Raw genomic sequence first — 24,085 nt, 5'->3', positions numbered from 1 at the left:
AAAATCTCATTCAGTGAGCCATTTAAATTACTTAATTTAAAATATCATTAGGTCACAATACCATTTCAGATCTTCATCTCTATTCACAACTTTTGTCATACTACACATACTGTATCTCGTGAGTGAAAAGTCAAATATTTTGTTCTTTTTTTTAAAAAAAAAAAAAAAACAGAAACTTCTCATCAGTAATTATATCGTTGACTTAAGAAAGTAATTAACAATAGTGCTCTGCCAGTGATTTATCGAATGTTTTATACCCCAACTACAAATCTGTTTTCTTGTTGGTGTTTCTTTAATTTATTACCAGTCTGAAGTTGAAACATAATTTATTATTAGGGCTGGGCAGCCATTAAAATTTTTTATCTAATTAATCAAATTTATTTCCCTGATTATTAACGATTAATCGCATTTGTATGCAAAATCCAAAAATGAATTCAAAAGTAGTGTATAGCTTTTAGCATTTAGTTTTATTTTAAATGTGCTGCCATATGAATGAAAGTGCCATAACATATCTTTTAACATCAGCATTTTTATGTAGAAGCCTCGCTCCACTGTCTGTTTCCTTGAATGACTTGCTGCTATCAGTTGTGTGTTTTGCCTTTAAGTGATATTTTAGACTGGAACTACTACGGTGAGAAGACAATTCAACTTGGCAGTGTTTACAGATGACTTTGCTTCTGTCGACTCCGCCGTCTGGAAGAACTTTAAAATGAAATTGGCCGAGTAAAAGTTCCGTACCCTTCTCCATGTTTGGTGGATCCGCCAATTACTTTCTTTTTTGGTTCCGCAGCAGACAGCAACAGACTTTTACAATAATAAAATATATAATAAAACTGGGGTGGTCCGTGGTATAGTGGGTTGAGCAGGCGCCCCATGTACAAGAGGCTATAGTCCTCTCTGCCCCCTGCTTCCTGTCTCTGAAATTTCCTATCCATTAAAGGCACAAAAGCCCCCCTCGAAAATTTAAAAATTCCCCCCCCAAAAAAATTTTTTAATGCGTTAATGCGCGATAAAATATTTATCGAGTTAATAATTAACGAGTTAACTCGCCCAGTCCTATTTATTATAAAATCCCAGTTAAGTAATCAGTTTGAGTATGGTGATTCAGGCTAGGTCATTCGATTATAACAGGCTTGAGACGTTATTGAGTGTTATTTGTGTTCCAATTTCCATTTCCATTTTAGTACAAAGCTGTTTGATCAACCTTGAAATAGGCACACCCCATGCACACCAATATATATTTTCATTATTTTAAACAAAAGTAACTGTCATACAGTACTGTGCATCAATTTCAAATTAGTAATAAATTAGAAGATTATATTTCATTTTAGAGAATCAGATCATTTCAAAATGAATGGATACTGTAGATATCCATTAGTTAATTAGTTAATTTTGGTTCTGTTACAATGTACTGTGGAAGGCACTGGAAAAAAAAAATCTACAGACTGATATTAACTTTTAGAGGGATTATTTTTGCTTTCTGTTCTTAGCAGTGTAGAGACATTCTGCCAGTTCACAAGCTCTATTATCAACCAGTTTATGGATCTAGTTTCCTTTTTCCCAGTCAAGTTCTCTAAATGAGTTTTTCTTCATCTTATAATTTAGCTTTCTTGTTGTGATTAAAGTCAATAGTCAGTACAGAACACTAAGTGTGACAGTTTTAAGTATTATGAATAAATTGTTAAGTTGCGTAATACCTTCACATAACCTGCACCCCAATACTGCTTTCAACATTTTGTTTTTATTTTTTAGGTGTGGCTAAGGAAAAGAAATGGCAAAAGAAGTGACAGTAGGTTCAATGGTGCATTTATAAATTCTCATACATATCTCAAAAATTGTATTCTTTTTTACAAAAAACATTATTCAAAATATACCTTACTTTATAACTAAACATTTTGTATGCTTTGTATTTTCAATGCTTGATTTCAATTTCCTTTCTTCACTCATTTTTCACTCATTCAGAAGAAAATTTGTCCAAATTAAACTGTATGCTGAAGATATATTACGGACAATGAAGAATTTGTTTTGGTAATTAACTTACGTAGCATTGCTTTGGTACAAAACCCTGACAGAAATAACAGAAACAGAAAATTACCAAATTCCATGAAACCATTTTGCCAGACACTAGGAAACACAAAAGGAAAAATACTGAGTGTAAAGGTTGGAGGTTATGAGTGGAGGTGATAAAACCCTTGAAGGAAATGCCGAACACAACAAGAGCCAGACCCAGCCCTTGCTTTCATCTTCCCCATTCTGTTTGTATGTCTAATTGTGTGTGCATTTGTGTGCCTCCCACAGGAGTTACCTGAGGAATGAGAGAGAAAAGGATAGAAGCAAGAGAAAAGGACATGGGAAGACACTAAGATGGTTGATGGAGTGAAAAAGTCAAGATTGATAGCAACAGAGAGACACATGGGAAAAGGCCGGCTGGTACAGAGGTAGATTAAATCCCAAATCGCACGGGATAAGTATTACCTATGGATCACTGGTAATTCGCAACTACCCCCGCACCTCTGTAATTTTTTGTGGCGCATTCGGACGGGACAAGCAAAAGTCTGTAATTTACTGAAATCACAGACATCATGAGCGGATATTCCGTAATTGTCATAACATCCTGTTTTGCCCCGTTGTACCTGGTTGTACACATAGGTTGAACACACAGGTGTGCGTTCAGACGGGACTTAAATTACCACAGGACGTCTGTGTTTCGCCGAAATACAGTAGGTAATTCGCGGCGGAATTATTACCCCACAAATCACGGACATGGCGCATTCGCACAGGACTAAGAACTCAGACATTCTCCGCAATTATTCCGAATTACGGGGGGTCCATAGGTAATACTTATCCTGTGCGAATTGGGCTAAAGACTGATAAAAAGAAAGAGATATAAGGAGAACATCCAAATGAGATATAGAGGGGGGGAAAAGCTGTTGAAAACATTCCCCAACAATGTTGACTGAATCTTGTCAAAATTCACATTTACAATCTAGCTTCTACTCTAAACCCCTCTGGGTTGGGAATAGTGCATAGACTTTTCAGAACAATGCCATGTGTTGAAATAATTCCAGAGCTACTTGGTATATTAAACAGTTTATACATGTACTGTGGAATGTCATAGTTTTCACAAGGAAAGTCTGCAAGGGAGAAAAGGTCTTAAGTTTGTTTTGAAAATGTTTCTAAAATCCGAATTCTTCTTATTGTAAATCTGGAGACACAAAACAGACACCTTATAAAGATTAGCTGTATTTACATTAAAAAAGAAAAAAGGAATTTAATTCTAACCAGATTTTAATATTGGGTAAATACAACCTTGAAGAATGAACAACAATACATGACATATCATACCATATCATTTATTTGACAGAAACTATGCTAGAACGCAGACACAGTGTGTGCAAAACTAAATCCATCCGTTCTGCTTTCATAGGAATTAAGGGGGTAAATAGTAGCCAGGTGTTGCTAATTGATTGACCTCAATTAACTGACCATCAGTAGGTCTAACCACCTCTATAACAACACTGTTTTTGTCAGTTTGCTGATCTGGAGAATTTTGGTGTTTAGTGCCGAGGAAAAAAGACACAAGGAATTATCTTAGAGAAGCAATTGCTGCCTATCTATCTGGGAAGGCCATTTCCAGACAATTTAGTTCATCACTCTAACGTAACAATAACTCACTTGTAGAAAACATTTGAGACAGTTGCCAGTCTTCCTTAGAGTGGAGATTCCAGCAAATTCACCACAAGGTCAGACCGCCCAGTGACCCAGAGTAATTGCAAAAAACTAAAGAGCGACATCTCAAACTCACGTGTTTCAGTTAGCATCTTAAATATGAACATTCATGAGAGTGTAAAAAGACTGCAGAAGTATGGCTTGTTTATAAATGCAGCAAAGTGACGATCGAAGTTCTTAAAGTATCCATAAAACATAAATGTATCACATATCACAAGATTAAAACTAGATCCTCCAAATACTTTTGTTACCAAAATAACCAATGTAATTCTGCAGAACTAATTACTTAGACTGGGAAGTCTCCAGTAAGTCAGCCAATGCACACACTCCTTACTTACTTACTTACTTACTCTCTGACTTGAAGTCTTTGTAGGAGTCATGATATACAAAAGTGGTTCCTGAAAGAGCTTCCTAAAATCTTTTTGGCACAGATCTTTTTAGAACAGTATATTTAAATAGGAAATTCCAGAATAGGCACATTCAAGTGTTGTTGTTTTTTTCCCCCAAAACCCAATATTTCAAAATCAACATTGTGTCGTATATTTGTACAGCGTACTCTGATGTCTTGAACATTATCGAAAATATACTGTATATTCATTGCAAGTGAACTTCAATTTTTCTACTAACAATATTTTGAGTAATCCGAGTCTCATAGTATTATAGCTCATATGCAAACTGTATCTTTCATTTTGCATTTCAGGTGCATTCATACATATTAGACATAGGTACATATTAGATACTGTACCAAAAAAAAGCATGTAGAGACTTAAAATATGTGACTACTGTGTATAAAGGTGAGAACTTCGTCTCTGACAGTTCAAAAGCAGATTTTTTTCAGTGTACAGCCATAGGTAGTAAATGTAACATTACATTTAGACACAAACCTAAGCAGAAACGCCTCAACTCTAAAATGACTCAGGTCTGCCTTTTTTTTCTTATTATGTCAATTACTTATTTCTATCCATTCATTTTATTATCTTCAAGACCTAATCTCTATAATCTATCAATTTAAAAAGAAAATCCTTAAGCAACTGTCTGGGTTTTGGTTTCTAAATGTTGATTTCCATTCTGTGACCAATGGCACATTGGCATAAATTACTATAATCTCTCAGTTAAAGTGAATATCCCCTCTCTGTATTTGTATATGCAACACATTTTAAGGAAAGGATACGAGTGATGAGACGAAAAGAGAAGAAAAACAGTGAGGTTAGTTTGTTCATATATATGTGCTGTAAAAAAAAATAAGCATATACAATAAGTGATAATGTGAACTGCCGCCAAGACAATGACATTAACACCCAGACCTTATCAAGGACACTGTCAGCATCTTTCCCCCACTCTAACTCACACTTGCACTAGCACTCCAACACATGCCTCCATCCATGGAGAGAGAGGCTGAGAGACAGAGGAAAAAAGACAGGGAGGAGGCGGAGGGAATTATCTTGATAAAATAGTGGCTGATACATTAGCCCAAGCCAACTTGAACATAGCTCTGCTTTCTTTTAATGGAGATTACACAGTCAAAGTCCAGCCTGAGCTCATCGTATTTAACTCTGCTACATTGTTGCGAGTGTGTGTATGTGTGTTTGTAACGGTGTGTCTTGTCTAATTTACTGCTATCTTTCCGCACATCAACTATTATTACCTAAAACCCTCTGGCCTCAGATCTGGCAGCCAATCAAATCTTCCGCCAACGAGGGCACATATCAGTGCAAAGGCATGTGTAGCAACACACCTTGCTGCAATTCTCAGAAGCTCTACAAATTACAAGTATATTTCAAGGTTTTATAAGCATGTTGTCATCTGCACGACGTGAGTGGGGCTTTATAAAGTATAACAAATCTAAAAAAGGTCTTCCTTGTTCCTTAAATGAACTACCAACATCATTTTTTATCAAATGGTTTTAAAATAATCTATATTTAGTGTTAAAAGGTCCTGTTTCTTAATCTTAGCCATCTAAAAACCAGCAGACGTTTTAAGTCTTGACCTGATCATTTGTAGATCTCAGTGTTGGGACTCCTCTCTATGCTGCGTGCTGAACCACACCTTCTTCTTCTTTCTGTGCATTGTGTAGGTTACATTCAGTTCATACATACCTCCTTGTCTACATATTTTCTTGCCCGGTTTCCTGGCACATTCCTTGGATATTCTTTTGACTGTAAAATGAATAGAAAACTAAAGAATAACATGGAGCCCTGGACGCGCAATGCGCACTGGAGCTGGCATGCACACACACTCATACACTGACAGACATCATATTACACAAAGCTGATTGACTGAAACAGACTTAGAACGTAAGGAAAGGCAAAATAAAGATAGAGGGAAAGAACTAATCACACCAGCTCAATCAGAGTAGTATTCAGTCTATCAGTCAGCCAGCCAGTCATTCAGTCAGCCAAATCAATTGGTGATGATCACGACAACGACTGTCTTGTTTAATGAACTGTAGCTTTTGTGGCAGAGCACAATACATTATGATGAAATACAGACATGAGAGATGAGAGAGGAAGGGTGCTGCAGTAGAAGGCAAAATAGGAAAGAAGAAATAGAAAAGCATGGAATGAGCAAGGAAAGGAAATCTGTTGGAGAAGCAATAAAGAGAGAGTTTAGAGGAGATGGAAAGGTCAGACTGAATATAGGTTGTGGGGAAAAAAACTAATGGAAATGAAAGAAAATGTGAATGTTGCTTTCTTTTCTTTCACAAATCAGTTTCACACAGTCAAGAATTATATGTAGTATCATGCACAATAAACATGCACAAGGTCATGCTTTCCCTCGACGGGCAAACATACAGGGACAGAGGGGGGGATGCACTCTCAAACTGATAACATCACACTCCAGTTACACAAATTTTGTGTTTTCCAGTAACACAAGAAGTTTGTGGGTTCATTCTGTCCACCCTACCTCCCATTCAACCCACAACCATTCTACCCTGAGCCTGCAGGCTAACTCACCATCCTCAGTGGGAACGTAGATGTTTAGATAGAGGCAGTCCTCACTTTGGTCCTGGACATAAGTCGACACCACATCAATGCTATTGGTAAACCAAACTGGCAGCATGACATCTGGGAGGCGGCCCTCCATGATGCTCTGAGGACACACTGGGGCAAAGTGTGTGGCATTGCGGATGTCCGACCACGGTGCTGGTGGCTCAGGAGGTTGAAAGCGGCGTTCACCAGTTGGTGGAGAAGCATATGGGACACCCAAAAACTGCACCACAGGACCAAGTATCTCATTGTTGAGTTCCTTCTTGATCCCACGCAGCTTGCCATAGGCAGTGGTAACCACTGGGTCATTCTCATCGAGTTTTTGAGCCAACACGACAACTGGACATGCAAGCAAAAGCAGCAGTCCCAGCCACATTAGCGTGGAGACCCACCAGCCAATGGTCAAGGAACCTCGAAGTCGGAAATATTCCATGCTTTTGCCCCGGCTCTTGGCAGTTTGAAGAAGATAACAACCAGTCATTGCACATTGCCTCCACTGGGACATGACTGCCATTCTTGAGTTTGACTTGTTTGCTTTGTCCTGTCTTGTCCTTATCGGATAAAAAAAAATCCTTTTTCTCTTCCTCTCACTTACACCATAAAGCATCAAACACAAGCAAAAATCACATTAAAGTCACACACAGGCATAAGAGACTGGGTTACTCCAGCACAGGTGAGGCTTGTGATTACCAGGGATCCTTTTCTATTAAACTATTCAGAGGAAAGTTTTTTCTCTTGCTTCATGAAATCTGACAAATATTCCTCACAATAAAATGGAAAATACTCCTCAGAAAGGTCCAGTCAAAAACCTTTGCAGTAGAGAAGATGCCTTTCATCCTGGAGAATAACTTCTCATAGGGTCAGCCAGCCAGTGGTTAGGGTTTCCATCATTTTGAAGTGTGCATTCAGCAACAGAAATAGGAGTAGCAGTGCAGTGATTAGGGTGGTTATAGTTGGATTATGTTGAGTGATGTTCACAGTCTGTCCCCTGCAAGACAAAATAAGCAAAAGTTAGCATTCACATGATGAAAAGTAATGATATTGTCAATTCAGTAGCCATTATTTAGACTTTTCTAGCATTCTACATATCTTATGTAAAATTGAAATTGTCTTAAACCCCAATGCACAGACAATAATCAAATTAGGATTATTTCATTTGTATCACATGACAACAGATTATATTATTCAACATTGAAATTAGGGGTCTATCAGCATGGCATGCCTGGTTTGTCCAAGAGTTACATTTTTTAAAAATCAACCACAACTTCAAACCAAGCTTCAATGGCAATTTTCCTAAGGGAAACATAATTTTCTGTAAATCTTATGAATGATTCTTTGATATATAACATACACCAACACAATGTGTAAGACAAAGCCAACTATCGGAGGCAGAGAGACTAAACTGCTCAGGAGCTGTTCAAATGACTCAATAAAGAGGTATTTTCCAAGCCTGATGTCACAATCCTAACACACAAGACCCCAAAGTCTAGGTGCCAACATCTAGATGTCACACAACACAGCCCCCCCAAGGTCCAAAGTAGTATTGGTGGCACAAGGGGTACCTACACAGCTTTATGTATTCAATTGATTTAATGCTACGGCTTGTTGGTGTACCCTACTGTCAGTGTGATACTACAAGCCAGTGAATGGAGATCACTTTTCGGTAAAAGCCCCCTACGTGGATACATACTAGCTGGAGAATAAAGACTTCAGTTCACAGGGTGTCAAATATACAACGCTGACTGATGGACAAAAATAGTACTTAAATGACCCTGGATTGTTGATGTTGATTCAGAATAAGAAATAGAAAAAGTAATTTCCCAGTTCTTTCTTTTTCACTACTAAGGAGTCTGTATTTCACCTGGGTGAGCTCCAACTTTTATTATACAAGAATGCTGCACACTGTGAACAAGAAAGCGTTCATATTTATATGAATTTCCACAACCTACAGTACTGTCCTATCTGCACACATGCATGGACAAGCTAGTCCGAATAGTAGGGGTAAGTAGCCGAGATGCATGAAAGAACCAGATGTGCATAAGTTTACAACATCGGCAGCAGTCATACTTTAACAAGAAGAACCGAAGCAAAAGAAGAGAAAAAACGAGGAGATAAAGGGAGACAACTGAAGTGAATCATACAGTTTTTAAACAGCAAGCAACCTCTTCCACTTTTTGTTTGCGTGAATGCAAGGATTTGATTTTGTTGACCCAAAAACTTTACATAATAGGAGAAAAATTATGTCATGAAAGTTAGAACACACTTATAAAACACTTGATCACACACATTTCTTTTCTCATGTGTCTATGCATGAAATCTGAACTGTTGCTTGTTTTTAAATTCATTTAAATTATTTTATTTGTTTCTCTTTATATTCCTTCATGTATTTTTAATGCTTCTTCCACTCCTTACTGCAATGCTTTTATTTTATGTAAAGCACTTTGAATTGTTTTGAACATGAAATGTGCTATACAAATAAATTTGATTTGATTTGATTTGAATTGACACTGCAAAAGATAGTGTCAAATATAGTTCTGCATATTTTGAATATTAGCTTTAGAACTTCTATCCTTTTTAATAGAGCCTGGTTTTCTCTGCATATGTCTTTTAGAGTTACTAAAATCTCTAATACAGTGGATCCCACATATTGAAATAACTCAGAGCAATTACATCAGTATATTATAAAACTGTTCTCTATATTTAAGTTGTGCAGTTAAATACAATTGGTTTTTAAATTGTGCTCAGAAATAACATATTCTCTCTAATAAATAAAAGACTATATTTCCGTAATCCACTTAAAAGAGAAGTTCAGTTTTTTTTTTTAAACCTGGAACTTATTTCTGGCATAAAATACATATATCTACTCACCGATAAAAGTTTGGTGAAAGTCCGTGTCCTTCGGACGCGTATATTCATATATAGGGGCATCGTTCGAAGCCCCCATTCACTCCCATTATATGGATATACGCGGATCTAAATAGCATCCAAAGGACACCGACTTTCACCAAACTGTTATCGGTGAGTATTTATGGTGAACATATTTTATGCCAAAAATAAGGTCCAGGTTTAAGAAAAACTAACTTCTCCTTCCTAAAGACAGATGAGGGAATACTTTTGGCAATATAGTGTATGTATAGAGGTGTTGGACAAACTGAATCCAACACCTCTATAAATGAAAATCACTGAAGACTGCAGAAAAGTCCCACAACCCAAAAATGTGTCTGTATGTAAGCTGCATAAATGAAATAACGTTTCACAGTCCCTTTCCATGGAAATACAATGAAAATCAAAACAAAGATTTTGTCAAAGGTGATTTTAACAACTGTATTTAATAATTAACTATTTGAATTTTCTTCAATAAGGCAAAATAATTTCATGTCCAATCAACTAGTTAACACAATAATTGTTGGATTACTCAATAGCCAGAATAATAGATATACTTCTTTGATCACACCCTCACTAGCGACAGCCCTGTCAAAATGGTAATTGTGTAAATTGTAAGAACCTAAAGACACATCTTATATATCTTTGGTTATCTATATCTACGTGTATTTTTCTCCAAACAAACATTCAAAAAATAGGTCAGCTATTGTACTTCTGTGTCACCAATGTATCCTTTGTCTAAACTACTGGTTACACGACAGATGTACTCTGGTTACAATATTTGACTCCATCCAGCCACACTCTACAAATGCACATGGAAGTCACAAAAGCCACGGTATACGCTATACTCACAGTACAATCTCACTCTCTCTCCCTCTCTTAATACAAATGTCCTCCTCTACAGTACTGTCATTGCTTTCTGTTCCTTCCATGAAATCTCTTTACGCCTACGATGTAATGCCACTTTTATTGTTTTAAACATCGACCAGGCTACTCCAGCTATGTTGGCACCAATTTTGTGATTTCTTTTTATGGCATTTGACAGCACTAAGGTGCCAAACCACCACCTACTACACTGGAGTTTAAAGAGGTAAACACAAAGAGGTCACAGAAGTACATTCAAACTGTAAGACAGACCAGCTCTTCAGCTCACAAGCACTTCACTCAAACTGTTCAACACATAAACCATGGGTGAGTCAAAATCTATGTGTTCATTTGTAATTTGAGATTGAGTGTATGTGCAAAGTGGAGAGAAGACAATGTATGTGATATCATTACACAATGGGAGGCAAATATAGAGCAGTCACATCAATTTATCCAAATGGGGAGAAAACTGGTAAAAATGGTAAAGAGCTGCTGTGAGTGCACAAACAAATTCATGAACAATTCAAGCAAGATTTTTTACAGAATCCTGAATGCTACAAAGAGAGGAGAACAACACAAATAAATGGCTTCATAACAGGTGTCTAGGGTAACTTTAGGTGTTACTCCAGGAGAAGCATCCTAGCTGTTAGTCACAGGCTACTCATGCCGGTTTAATCATCCAGTCCCACTTGGTCTTGTTGCTGAAGAAAATAAAGTTTTATTCCTTAAGTGCCACAAGCATATGCTGGTTGAGACAACCGTCCTGCTGTATAACATAAATTAAATTAAATATGATAAGACACGGTAAGAAAACCGTGTGGCTCCACTGTCATGATTGCACTTGGTTGTGGTATTGTGGTTGTGTTCTGAGTTCTGAGTTCCAGGCGGGGATGAGCAGGTATCCAGGAAGTCCAGGGCAGAGTCTGGCCTGCGCCTGCCAGCACACCTGCTGCTTGTCTGCTGCTCGTTACAGCTGGCCTCTTAAGGACCTAAAGGAGCTCCAGACTTCTTCAGATTGTCTTTGTTGGTAATGAGGCTCACCAGTCCTGCTCAATGTTACTAGTTAAACCTTCCTATGACTTATTGTTCCTGTACCCGTGTTCCCCAGTGTAACCTGGCCTCCTCTGAGATCCTTGGATACCTCCGTTGACCTCTTCACTGTGTCCGGATTACAACCTGCATTCTACCCTGCTTCCTCGCTTTATACCTGCCTGCTCGCCCTGCCGCCATCTCGGACAAACCACACCACAGCCAGTGTCATCATTACCCTCCCGGTGTTGGAAACTTTCCTGGAGACATAGTAAGCCCTTTCTGGAAACTATCATTATTCAACCCATTGAACCATTAACCATCCTCTCCACAGCTTCCTGGCAGGACAGAGGAGCACTTGCAGTGAGAAGCTCATCTCACTGCGCTGCAGGACTGAGAGGTTCAGGAGGTCCTTTGTCCCCAAAGCCATAGGCAAAGCATTCGTTGGTGCTTCGGGACCGGAGCACCCACGGAGATTCCCGAGTACCCATGTGTGCCAGGCAGCCTACACTTGTCATTGATTTGCAAATGACCACTCCACTACCTATCAACGCATTGCATTGTGACGTCAGATAAACCGCCAAAAAGGCTGGAAAACTTGCTATCAAACTAGCATAGTGGTTAATTTGGCCAACAAAATGGAGAAATTTGTCACAAAATATATCCACCGACCCGACACCGTCTTCCAGTGAACTCTACCGTGTCAACAACTGAGGACAGTTAGCAGTGCAGATGTTAGGCAGAAGAAAGGTCGACTTTTCAAGCTAACTGGAAAGGTAAAGACTACGGTGCTGTAAGTATCCCAAGCATTTTGTGAGGTTTGTACTGTTGGCTTGTGGATTTTGTTTTTCCTTTATCTTCATTGGAGCCTTTTGCGTTGGGTTACATTGCCATTAACTTTTTGGTATGCATCACCAGTGTGTACTGCATGTTTGTGAAACGGAGCGTGTGTGCGCGCATCAAAATGGCAACAAGTCATGCAAGCACGGTGAGCACCCACCAGCAGAAAACCCAAATCTGCGGCCCTACCCACAGCCGTAAGGCTTTGTATCAGTGACTGCTGGCATGTTTTTCTCAAATGTATTTATTATTGTTCTAATATACAATCATTGTAAATTTGAGATGCGTGACTAATTTGAATTTGGGGGATGAATAAAGTATTTTTCTTTTCCTCTTCCTAGAAATATTACCAGACTCTCTGTGGAGCTACCTTGCACCATTACAACTAATAAGTCAGTTTCTTTCCCCCATCTCTCTGAGTCAGTATGCTCTTGGGTCCCTCCTTGTTTTTATCTGCTTTTTCATTGCCGTGACATCCACAGCTAGTAAAGTACAAAACTTAGTCCACCGTACTTCAGCTACACCACTGGAGTCCTCTTGAAGCCACAGTACCCAATTACCATAGAAAAGGAAGTCGTTGTTGCTTTACATGACATATTGAACTCCAACTTAAATTAACCTAAATGTCCAGAACAGCTACTTTTAATTTACTACTCAATATTTTAAGACGTTGAATTAAAAGAACATCCACTGAAAATTAATTAAAAACCAATGAGAGAAATATTAAGATTATTTTGGCTCCTACAACAGAATTAGCCCAATAATGTAATTGACTATTAAAAATACTATACTTTCAAGTCTTGGTGACACAGATATTGGCTTCAGCGTCACTGGCAATGCAGTGATCTTGCAACTCTCCTCCTAAAATTTAAATTCAGTGTGGAGGATTATTATTTCTTCAGAGTTGTACAAATTCGTCAATGCGGGAGGTGATGTCTCAGTAATTGTCAAGAGATTTTGCTCTCATATCCTGTTGTGTGCATATGTGCTGCTGCCAGTAGCTATTGTCATTCCTTCTCTTACTGTCATCTGTTCAGTCCATCCTCTCTCTCAGGCTGGTTCTCACAAAGCTCCTTTATAATTTCAATCCAATACATTTCAAAGAGACATATTGCCCTTTCCTCTGCACTAAATTTACTTTTTTTTTTCTACCTATTTTATATAAATGTGTTTTTCTTTTTTGTACTTTTGTCCCCAATTTTTCAGATTTATCTGGATTATCCTGGCACTTATATATAAAACAGTTTATAAAGTGTTCCAAAATAGGTCTACTTTTTAATCTGATTTAAATGTATTGCATGTATTCTGGCATGTATTTCTTCAAATTAAAACAATCCAAAGCTTTTCTATTATCTTTTTGTTTTGCTAACATATTTAACATGTCTATTATAAGCTACTCTCTGGGCTTGTGTCACTGTCCTTATGTCATTTCTGTTCTCCCTCTCCAATTTCAATTGAAGAATTAATGGTGATAAGGAAGATTAATTAATATTTATATACATGAGACTTTAAAAGACAAGTTAAATTACATAAGCCAATATCAGTGATGAATCACCTCATCTCACTTATTACATCATTTCTATTTATAAAAAGAATCATTTCAGTCTCAACTGAGCCAATAATTTACATGGGATATTTGTTTGTTGCACTCTATAGGACTGTTTTTTTATAAAAAATGCTTCAAAACTATATATCATTTAAGTGGACTGGTCTGAAATACTGATCAGTGGTGAGGGTCTAAGACAATGGGCCTCATCCAAAAACATTTTTGTATATTTTATTCTAAATATCTCTCACTTTTTTCGTAAGGTCTCATACGAACATCAACAAACGCTCTTAACTTCGGAAAAAATGTGTTAACGACCTGCGTAAATGATGAATGCCATGCGTGCGTATTTAAGTGCACGTGCACGAGGATAGTAATTGAGTCATGAGAATGGCATCAAAGAGCAAAGAGAACAACTTTATGGGCTCTTAGATTGAAGTTCTGCTTTTAGAGATCCAAAAAGGAAAATCTGTCATTTTTAGCAGTGTCAGCAGTAGAATTGCGGGACCTGCTAAAGCGAAGCAATGCGAAGCAATTACGAGGGCTGTTAATTCCATGTCACCTGTAGTTCCTAATGTCACCGAAATAAAGAAGAAATGGTTTGATATGAAAATGGCTTAAAAAAAAAAAATTAAATTTTAAAGTCTCGCCATGGCCAGGTGCTCAATGACAGCAACTAAAGCCGTGCAATCAGTTGTTGCCTCATCACGATGACACTTTGGTGGGGCGGTCCATGAGGGGGGTCTACCATGGGTGATAAACTGATGAGAGTTTTGATGACCAAGGGGAGCGCATGTCTCACAGAGGACAAGGGTGGTGAGGACCTGGATGTTTGGTGGAATTGGGTTTGATCTGCGTGTTTCTCTCTGGAGTTGTGGCTCTAGCAAGCTGCATATTTGCAGCAGCACAGTCCTTGGCAATCTAAATCACGATGTCAGCCAACCGTCTGTCTCCACAAGGATATCTACACGCCACGGTCTCGGAACACACGCTCTCTTCCAGGAGCCTGACGCGCTAAGGCATCCAAAAGTAGCAAGTCAGCCGCTGGTTACACTTCCCATTGACCTTGTTATATACAGAGTCAAATTAACCTTCAATTAGCACATCATTTAAGTCAAACAGAATAATGTCAGCATAATTATGGGGTATAATGTATATATTTATTTATGATATCTTCAAAGTAATTAAATATGCAATCCATTAGCAAGCAAACTTGATTCGAATAACAGCGGACTATTTTACGAAACTCCTACAACAGGTCTGGATGAGGCCCAATGTTTCGCATGCTCTTAGAGACTGTTCCAAGCAGGGAGAGCAGAACAATGTGTTCTTAAAACGTGAAACAGCTCAAACCTCAAAATTTTATTGCAATTAAGGTGAATGATATTTCAAGATATTTGCAGTGTCGCCGTATGATTTTGTATTAGTATGTTAATGAAGATTCTCAGTCATCCAGGTCATGGTAATCATAATAGATTGAATAAGTGCAACTGGACTTCTTCTTGGATCTTCAGGATGTTTAACCTCTCATTTGAAAGGCTTCTTCAGTTCTGAACTAGATGGTGGGGAGTATCAGCTGCCTGAAAAGGCGAGTTTTGGTCACAGGATCCAGGAAGTGAATGGTTGTGAAACTGCTTGAGGAGGAGAGACAATGCTGCATGTAGGTGCTGGGAAGGTGGTACCTGAGACCACCTCCTCTGTTCAAATATGTTTTTTCCAGTTTAACATAGATGGTTTCCTTGACTCCTCTCTCAAACCTTCTGTCTTCTCTTGTCCTGAGGAGCTGGCTCTCCTATGTTGTGCCATGTGCTGTGGAGCTGCTGTTTGGTCTCTCCTGTATAGAGGTCCGTGCACTCCTCACTGCGCTGCACTGCATACATGATGATACCACTCAGTTTGTGTTTGGTGATACCCGAGACCAGTTAAGTTTTTGTTTTGCATTACAAAAAATTCAATCTTCGGTGGCCCTTTTCTAGTTTGGTTTGCCTAATCCTTTAGACTGAGGGCACACTGACCATTGCCTTCTCAGGATAAGACACAGAATACTCGTAATAAATACCACGACTTCCCTTTTTTAAAAACTCTGTGTCTTAAATATGTCTTTAAAGACATTAAACAAACTTAAGAATGCTGTTGTCAAATATCATTTTTCTACATGTAAAACTGTCAAAAAGCATTATTTTCATCTTTCAACTTTCTCTCAATTTCTCTCTCTACTTTTCTAATTTCCTTACTGCTTCAGTTTACTGGGGATCAAATGCCAATAGGTGGTTAGAGTAAGGAACCAGCTGGAAAATCCTTTTTCCCCTTGTGTCCTCATTCCGTTTCCTACGCTTCTTTTTCTTTCATCCTCTGCTCACTCACATCTTGAAATTTGTTTGACTTTTTTTTCCTCCTCAGCTTAATTTCTTACTCAGCCATCCAGCCCTCACATCATTTGATTTGACTCATTTCTGTTTGAACACTTGACCATGTAGCTCCAGTACAGTGGATTCCAGCACATTTATCATTCCCTTTATCGTGCATCTGTGGCTATACTCTCTTGTTGCTCAATCAATGGTCTTGTATCACATCCTCATTACTGTCTATGCTACAGTATACAAACTGTTTTCATCTTCTGCTTGAGTCTAATCTGAGTCTACAATTGCAGATTAGCACAACCACATTTTAAAATGTGAATTGTAAATGTTTACCACATCTTTTTTAAACTTCCACTAATGGTTGTAATTTTACACTAATTTCTTTTACTGCTTTGTTCTTTAGGAGTTCATGTTTTTTCTTTTTCTCTTTCTCTTTTTTGCATCCTGTCAGCTACTTTTTTTAAACCATTTCTCACGATATTCCCAGATATACTCTTCGCAGCTCTTTGTGACATCCTTAGGCTGTCCTCACTAAACCAAGTCCCTGTGTTGTTTGCTCAAGCACAAAAATACGGCCTATATTAAAAAAATATGCAACCTCTAATTGTTGTGAGAGGAACTGCATGTAAAGGATGAAAATGGCATTTTGTCCATTTTGTTGCACTCATGTTATAAAAAGTCCTAACCATTATTGTTTTCTCACCCAGCCCAATGGCTGCAAGATGAGGTCAAGAGGATGAAAGTCACTATGTATAAAGAATGCACTTTAGACTTAACAGTGATTTTAGTTTTTAACCCTAACCGACTAATGGTACTGCCTTGACCTAACCATGAAGCGATAAAAGTGTTATTACATTGTTGACATGTTCTTGTGGGGACCTCTCTTGGTCTTGATCACACAAAAAGCAAGAACCAAAAAAGTCCTACTCTGATGTGGAAATGCTCATATGACTTGAATTTTACTTGTGCCACTTGTAGGGATAGTACTTCACAGGACAGCAGTTTGAGTTGTATTAAGGGGCAATGAACAAACGACTTTTATGACCATTTCAGTTGGAGGACGTTTGTCTTCATCTGTTTTGTCTTCCAAAATGTTTCATTATCTTCTGTTATTTATTTTTTTTTCTTCTTTCTGTTGCTCAATTTGTTTTTGCTTTTCTCTCCAGTTCTTTGCGGTTTCCTTTCTCTTCTCTTCCCCAGCAATCTCTCTTCACCATTTATCATTTCATTCCCCTTCTGTGACATCTTTTTTCAATCAAGTTCTTCACTTTGCTCTCAATTTACTCCAGCTCATGCCTTTTTTCTTACTATTTCTCATCCTTCACTTAATTTCTCCTAATTTCAACTCCTGGCCAGGGTAGAAGTGCTGTAGTGGCTAATCCCCACTGAATCCCCTAAGATCAGAGTAGCAGCCACACTGCTGCCGTTTCAGTGACACTCAGTGACGGCTATTAGAGTTACATGCATGTGTGCGTACTTGTATTATTCATGTCATGGAGACATACATCTGTTTACACAGTCACACAGAGTTTAGGGGAAACACACAGGCTTACGTAAAATAAATGTTTCAATTCATAACAGAAATCTTTGAAGACTTAGTTTTAATTTGTCATGGTAAATATCCTTAATATATAGATTACTGTATAGCTTATGTCTACTAAGAGACTTTACCTGTGTTACCTGCCAATGCTGTGACATCATCAGCTAAGTTGTTGACAAACTGCAAAAACAACCCCAATCTATTCACAGTGATTCCTACCGCATGTCTCACTGGTACACTTCAACTTTCTAAATGTTTGTCAGCTGATTTTTATTATATTTATTTTGTTATGTATCTATGATTATAGCATGTCTTTAATAATAATTGATACTGACTGCATCAACATCATTTCTCTTTGGAGATTAAAAGAGTATGACTGGTTGATTAGATTGATTATTGCACAGATGGTGTGACAGAGGAGCCTTTATTTTATTGTTCATAAGAGCAAATAGTGTAGTGAACCTAACCGATGACAGTTCAAGAGAAAGATTAGCTTTCAATACCCCTTTGCTCTCTCTTGTGGCATGTCATACTAACACAGTCTCAGAATTTTCGGGAACAATCACAAAATAAAATCTGTTGAACCACTATCGAGAATGCAACTTTTCCTTCTTTATTTTTCAATGATAATTTTGTTTAGTAATTTGTCTTAATTTGGTGAAATTGTCATGGAAGAAGTGATAACCAGCTATTTTCCTGTGCAACCAAGTACTTTCTACGTAACTCTGTTTATAAACTTCATCTTTGCTGTTGGTCTATATTTATTCCTGTTTTCACTCTTAAACATAACTGTTCATTTAAGCCTTATTTTATGTAAAGCACTTTGATTGTTTGTACATGAAATGTGCTATATAAATAAATTTGATTTGATTTGATTTACCCCATAAATTAGACTTAAGCACCTAAACCAACGTGTTAAATTTAAGTAGTAAAAACTACAACACAAGTTTAGCCATTAAATCTATTTAATTTGCTTTAGAAAACAAAGTTCCCAATCCTAGTTTGGATAAGGTGCTGTCCTTTCTGAAACACTAGGACAGGCATTTGTTACCTCACGTTTGAACTACCGTAAGTCTTTATTAGGCTTGTCAAAAATAATCTCTAAAAAGCAGCCATCTGATCCAAAATGCTTGAAGCAAGAGTTCTGATGAGAATTATATATATTTCTCTATTAGAGGTGGGGGAAATTTCCGATTTTTAGGTTAATCTAGATTCGGCCGTGGAAGAATCGAGAACGTTTCACAAACATCCAAATTCCGATTGTTCAAATATGCCAAGTAAAGCGGAACTAATACAGCAAGTGCAGTCTTCGAGATACTACAGGGAACGGGCCGAGAGCACACATCCACCGCACACGCCCCCAGAAAACAAAAACAACTGTTTTGAGATGTTGGTAATGAAGTAGTAGTTCATTTAAGCATGAGAGCACTTTTGTTTTATTTGTAACTAACATTTGCACCTTGAGCTGTACACTAAGGTTCAAATGTTCATCAATTTCCATTGGATATTTCCATAAAGGTTAATAAAATATAATGGAAATTAATTCAACTCTTTGTTTCTTATTACAAATGCACTGTTTTTTTAACTGCAATTGATGAATGCTCATTCAGTGAGACAAAAAGAAAAGGAGCATCAATAAATTAAAAATGCATCAATAATCGTTTTATAATCGAATCGTAGCCTCTGAAACGTAATCGAATCGTGAGGTGCCCCAAGATTCCCACCCCTTTTCTCTATATATTATATTCCTCAAATTTTGGCTTCTCTTCATTGGCTCCCTGTTAAATCCAGATTTCTTCTCCTCACATTTAAAGTTCTTTATGACCAAGCTCCATCTTATCTTAAAAACATGAGTATAGTATTTTCCCAAACACAGCGCTTTGCTCTCAAACTGCAGGTTTACTTGTGGTTCCCAGAGTTTCTAAAGGTAGAATGAGTGACAGAGCCTTTAGTTATCTCTGGAACCAGCAGCCAGTTTGTGTTTGGGAAGCAGACACCGTGTTTAAGATTACTTTAAGATTAGGCTCTAAGCTTTCCCTTCTCAAAAACTTTGTTAGGTATGGTTCAGGTGACCCTGAAACATCCCATTGTTATGCTGCTATAGGCCTAGACTTCTGGATGACTTCCCATGGGCGGCTTACTGTCTTTACTCTCTGTGCACATATGACATTATTTTTGTCATTGACTTGTGTTTCTCTTTCTCAGCAGGTATGCCTGGTCTGATGTTATTGTGCTTGTTGTTCCCTGTTTCCTGTCCTCTCCACGCCAAGCCAGTCGAGGCTGATGGTCAATCGTCCTAAGTCTGCTTCTGCTGGGAGTATCTTCTTGGAGGGACTTGGATTTCAATTATTGGATTATAATTGGATTACATTGGATAGAATTTAATGGTTTGAAGAGCATCTTTAAAGGGCCTTCAGATGACATTTGTTGAATTGAAAAAGCACTAACACAATGGAGATATGAGAGAAACTTCCATTAAAAATCTTTTCTTTTTTTTTAAGTAAAAAGAAGTGCAATCTTTGACTTAGTTTTTTTTTTTTTTTTAACAATAATTTTGTCCTGCTTTATGTTTTCTTACTGGACCATGTGTCAGACAGAGGCTTTCAACTCCAAGGACATGCAAATTTAGACAATAGTGGTAGTTATCTATCTAATAATGTAGAGCATTGAAATCCAATAAAAAGCAGATCACATGTTAAATTAAGACCTCATAGGTCTTGCGAGTTAGTTATTGTGACTGGTATGTGACATGATGAAGGTAACACAAAAATCCAACTTAGTCAAATATAATAAGGTTGCCATTCCAACGTTTTAACTGAAAAACACCACATTGCCTTTACCGAAATTACATTAAAGTATTCTGCATATCAGGGCCACAAGGTGGGTTCTCAGCAGTTGTTTGGCTTCTTCCCACTTTCCAAAAACATGCATTTTGGTTGATAAGCGATTCTAAATTGACCCTCGGTATCAGTGTAATTGCGCAGGGTTGTTTGTCCCCGTGGGGCACTGTGATGGACTGGTGACCTGTCCAGGATGTACCCAGTGGCAGCTGGGATAGGCTCCAGCCTTCAATAACCCTGAAGTACATAAAGCAAATCTGAAAAATGAATGAACTAAAGAGTATTTTAAATATCTTAAAGGAGCTTGTGGGAAAATTCATTAAAATCTTACTGTAGCTTTAAGAAAGTTATGTATTGATATTTCTGAATATCTGAGAATCTTGGGGGTACAGATTGGACTACTAAGCTACATATAAAAACTGCCAACAACACAAAATAAAAAGGAAAAACTTGCATTTGATAAGGTCTCACATCTTCGTAACTATTATGTAAACTGACATCTAACCATCAGTTAGATGGTTAGTCAAAAGGTTTGCAGGTACAGGTAATACGACGGATGATATCATTATCAGTATTGTCAGCTCTGCAAAAAGAAGTAAAGCTCATACAGCAGCATTGCTCTACATAAAAAGTGCTTTGAGTGGTCAACTAGACTGGAAAAGCACTACATAAGCACAGTCCATTTATTTATGATATTGCCTACTTTTGATGTCATGCTTCCTGATTCTAATTTATATCGATGTGTTTTCTTTGGGACTTTCTTCATGAGTTGGGATGTACAAAACTTTGCAGCCATGACAACGGGTTTGAACACACAAAGTCAAAAATATGTTTTAAATTATTCTACCACGTGAACTAAGGCCAGTTTTTATAAATTTCAAAAAAAAAAAAAGAAAAGGGGGGCACATGTGGTTCTTTCACAGTTATAGCAATAAATGCAAGTAGAATCAACTTAAAAATCAATTTGCATATCACAGATTTGTGCACGCTCCACTGCTGGATAATTAGCATTGTCAATGGCACTAACAGCAAAGAAGCACAACTGTGTTGCAATTCTAAGGTTATCTAACAGCACCATAACCCATAAACATTACACAAGATTTTACGTGTTTCTAACAAGCATTTTAGTGACATCTCAGTCAATTTTGTAGTTATCATTTTTCATCTATTAGGACCAGGGTGAAAGTAGTTTTCATTTCTTACCGGTGCTACAATGTCCGGTGTGTCACTCACTGTATTATTTTTTAACTCCGTTTTACCCGGGGGGGGGGGGGTTGTTCAGAGGCGATTCACACCAATTTCATGACTTTTTAATATTCTTAACTACTTCACATTCTTGTGGGCCTACCTAAGTGTTCTATGTGAAAAAATGACATTACAAAATATTTCAGTTTGTAAATATTTTACTGTGAGTACTTTATTTTCAGTACATTTGGAACTGGACTGAAAAATGCAAAATGATGGAAAAAACAAAAAAAATATTTTAAAAAATCAAAGTAGGCCTAATTGTCTTCTTCAGGGTGCTGGTGAGCCATGCCACATGAAAAATTCAAAATGGTGGATATTTTAAATATTTTAACACGTGATAATGTAAATATTACAGGGAGTGAGAGGGCTCATATGAATACTTTTTAGGGTGTCAGGAAAACGTGTGCTTACTTTACAAAGCATGCTCACATTTAAATCACAAGCTTACGTTCCTGTAGCCCACTAAAGCGGACATAGGCCTACGCTCTATGCTCAGCTGTGCTCCCGTTACAAACAGCGTGAACAGCCTATTTGAAGAAGAGTAATTTATTATTTGTCCGAGTAGAAGACATGTCTCAGTATGCCACCCAATCACAAAAACATGCAGTTTTTGAAAAGCCCATTTAACATTTCGCTGACACAGTTTTAAAGACAAGAGTCGAGACGACTTCATTCACTAGAACTAACTGCGGAGCAAGCGCGGGCAGGAGATGGAAACAAACGGAACGCAAGCTCCAGAAAGGCACCAACAGAAAGACCAAAATATATGGGATATTTGCAGACGTTTTGAAAACTGATTACCATAGGCTACTGGATGGCTTTCCCATTAGTAAAATTTAGTACCATTATTTCCAAATATTTTTTGTTGGGGTCTGAATAGGGGTGGATTTGACAGCGTCAGTCGATGCAATTGGAAGCTGGCGCACGCCGGAGATCCTTTGACTATTTTAAGCAAGCCAAGCTGTTATCTTCATCGGAGCTGGTCAAAAATGACATATTGTGGGTAGCCTAGATATGTTTTCTTCTTAAAAGGCGAGCGTTACTGCATTTTTTGTATTTTTTTTTGTGTTTTTTTTTTTTTTTTTTTAATTCAGCCTAATAAACCCTCATCAAATCTTACCGGTGCGCTGCACCGCCCCGAAATCTTTTACAGGAACGCAGCACTGCCTCGCACCGGCTTACTTTCAAGGCTGATTAGGACCTAAGCAAACACAAAAGTAATCCTATTTTCATGTTTATATGGTGCCTCAGGCATTTTCAGATTTTGTTAATATTGTGTTAATTGACATTTATCTCTAAAAGTTATAAATATTCATAAAAACAGATTTATTTGATGATTCTATGTTCATAGACATTCTAATGGTTCTAGACTCTCCTGGACCATAGAGCAGCAAGTTGCAGTAGCTCGGAGGATATTGTGTGTAATTGGTACTTTTGGGGATTTTCCACTGAACATTTTTTGTAGAAAACATTGTTTTTTAAAATATTTTTCTGTGCTGAATTAGAAGCAGCACTGCTTGAATGAATTCTCCCCATACTGATTTCAACATCTGTTAAAATAAATTACCAAGCTAACTGAAAAGTTGTTTACTTGAAGAGTTGTGAGCGGATCTGGAACTGAGCCATTAAACGATTCTCTCTGAGCCTCTAAATTGCGTCTTGGGGATAAATAAAGCAAATTGTTAACTGTTATCTGTGAGTTTATGTCCAAGAAACGTTAGTGTTATCCTATTAATGGTGTATATCTTATTGTGCACTGCTGCAGACACTGTCTGTGATGTCATCACCAAAGTCATTTCCAGGCTACAAGCAAAACATCCCAACGAATGTCTGTTGATTTCTGAAAATTTCAATCATGTTACGCTCTCTGATTCACTTCCAATCTTCCAATCATTTTTCAAGTGAAAGTACAAAAGGTGGATTTATTCTAAGCAAATACATACAGGTGCATACAACTCCTCTCTCCATCCTCCATTAGGAAAATTCTACCACAAAATGGTTCTCGCTAACTCCAACTATGAACCTATTGTTCAGCTGCCACCTGTGACTGTACGGACTTGGCCTTAGAGAGCTGAAGGCAATCTGCCGGCATTCTTCGGGAACACAGACTGGATTGTACTCTGTTATTCAAATGGAGATGACATCATTTCCATGTCTAAATGTGAATATAAATGTCAGCATCTCAGTTATTGACCTTACCAACATCCCCCCCCGCCTCA

At 37.7% G+C, this 24,085-nt stretch overlaps 1 protein-coding gene across 3 annotated transcripts in view; it reads right to left on the bottom strand.

Moving 5' to 3' along the window:
* Positions 1-24,085, bottom strand: part of nlgn1 (neuroligin 1) — a 331,652-nt gene that overhangs the window by 294,436 nt on the left and 13,131 nt on the right. For 2 of the 3 annotated variants that reach the window (XM_075484971.1, XM_075484972.1), the window contains exon 2: positions 6,684-7,704. In XM_075484971.1, the coding sequence (XP_075341086.1) occupies positions 6,684-7,323 (640 nt within the window). In that variant the 5' untranslated portion in view covers positions 7,324-7,704. Of the gene's footprint in view, positions 1-5,825; positions 5,886-6,683; positions 7,705-24,085 lie in introns of all 3 variants that reach the window. The other variant, XM_075484973.1, reaches the window with a different exon arrangement.

The sequence above is a fragment of the Odontesthes bonariensis genome, chromosome 15, assembly GCF_027942865.1.
Source record: "Odontesthes bonariensis isolate fOdoBon6 chromosome 15, fOdoBon6.hap1, whole genome shotgun sequence".
In the NCBI taxonomy this organism is placed as follows: domain Eukaryota; kingdom Metazoa; phylum Chordata; class Actinopteri; order Atheriniformes; family Atherinopsidae; genus Odontesthes; species Odontesthes bonariensis.
This window is presented reverse-complemented; position numbering and strand designations above follow the sequence as displayed.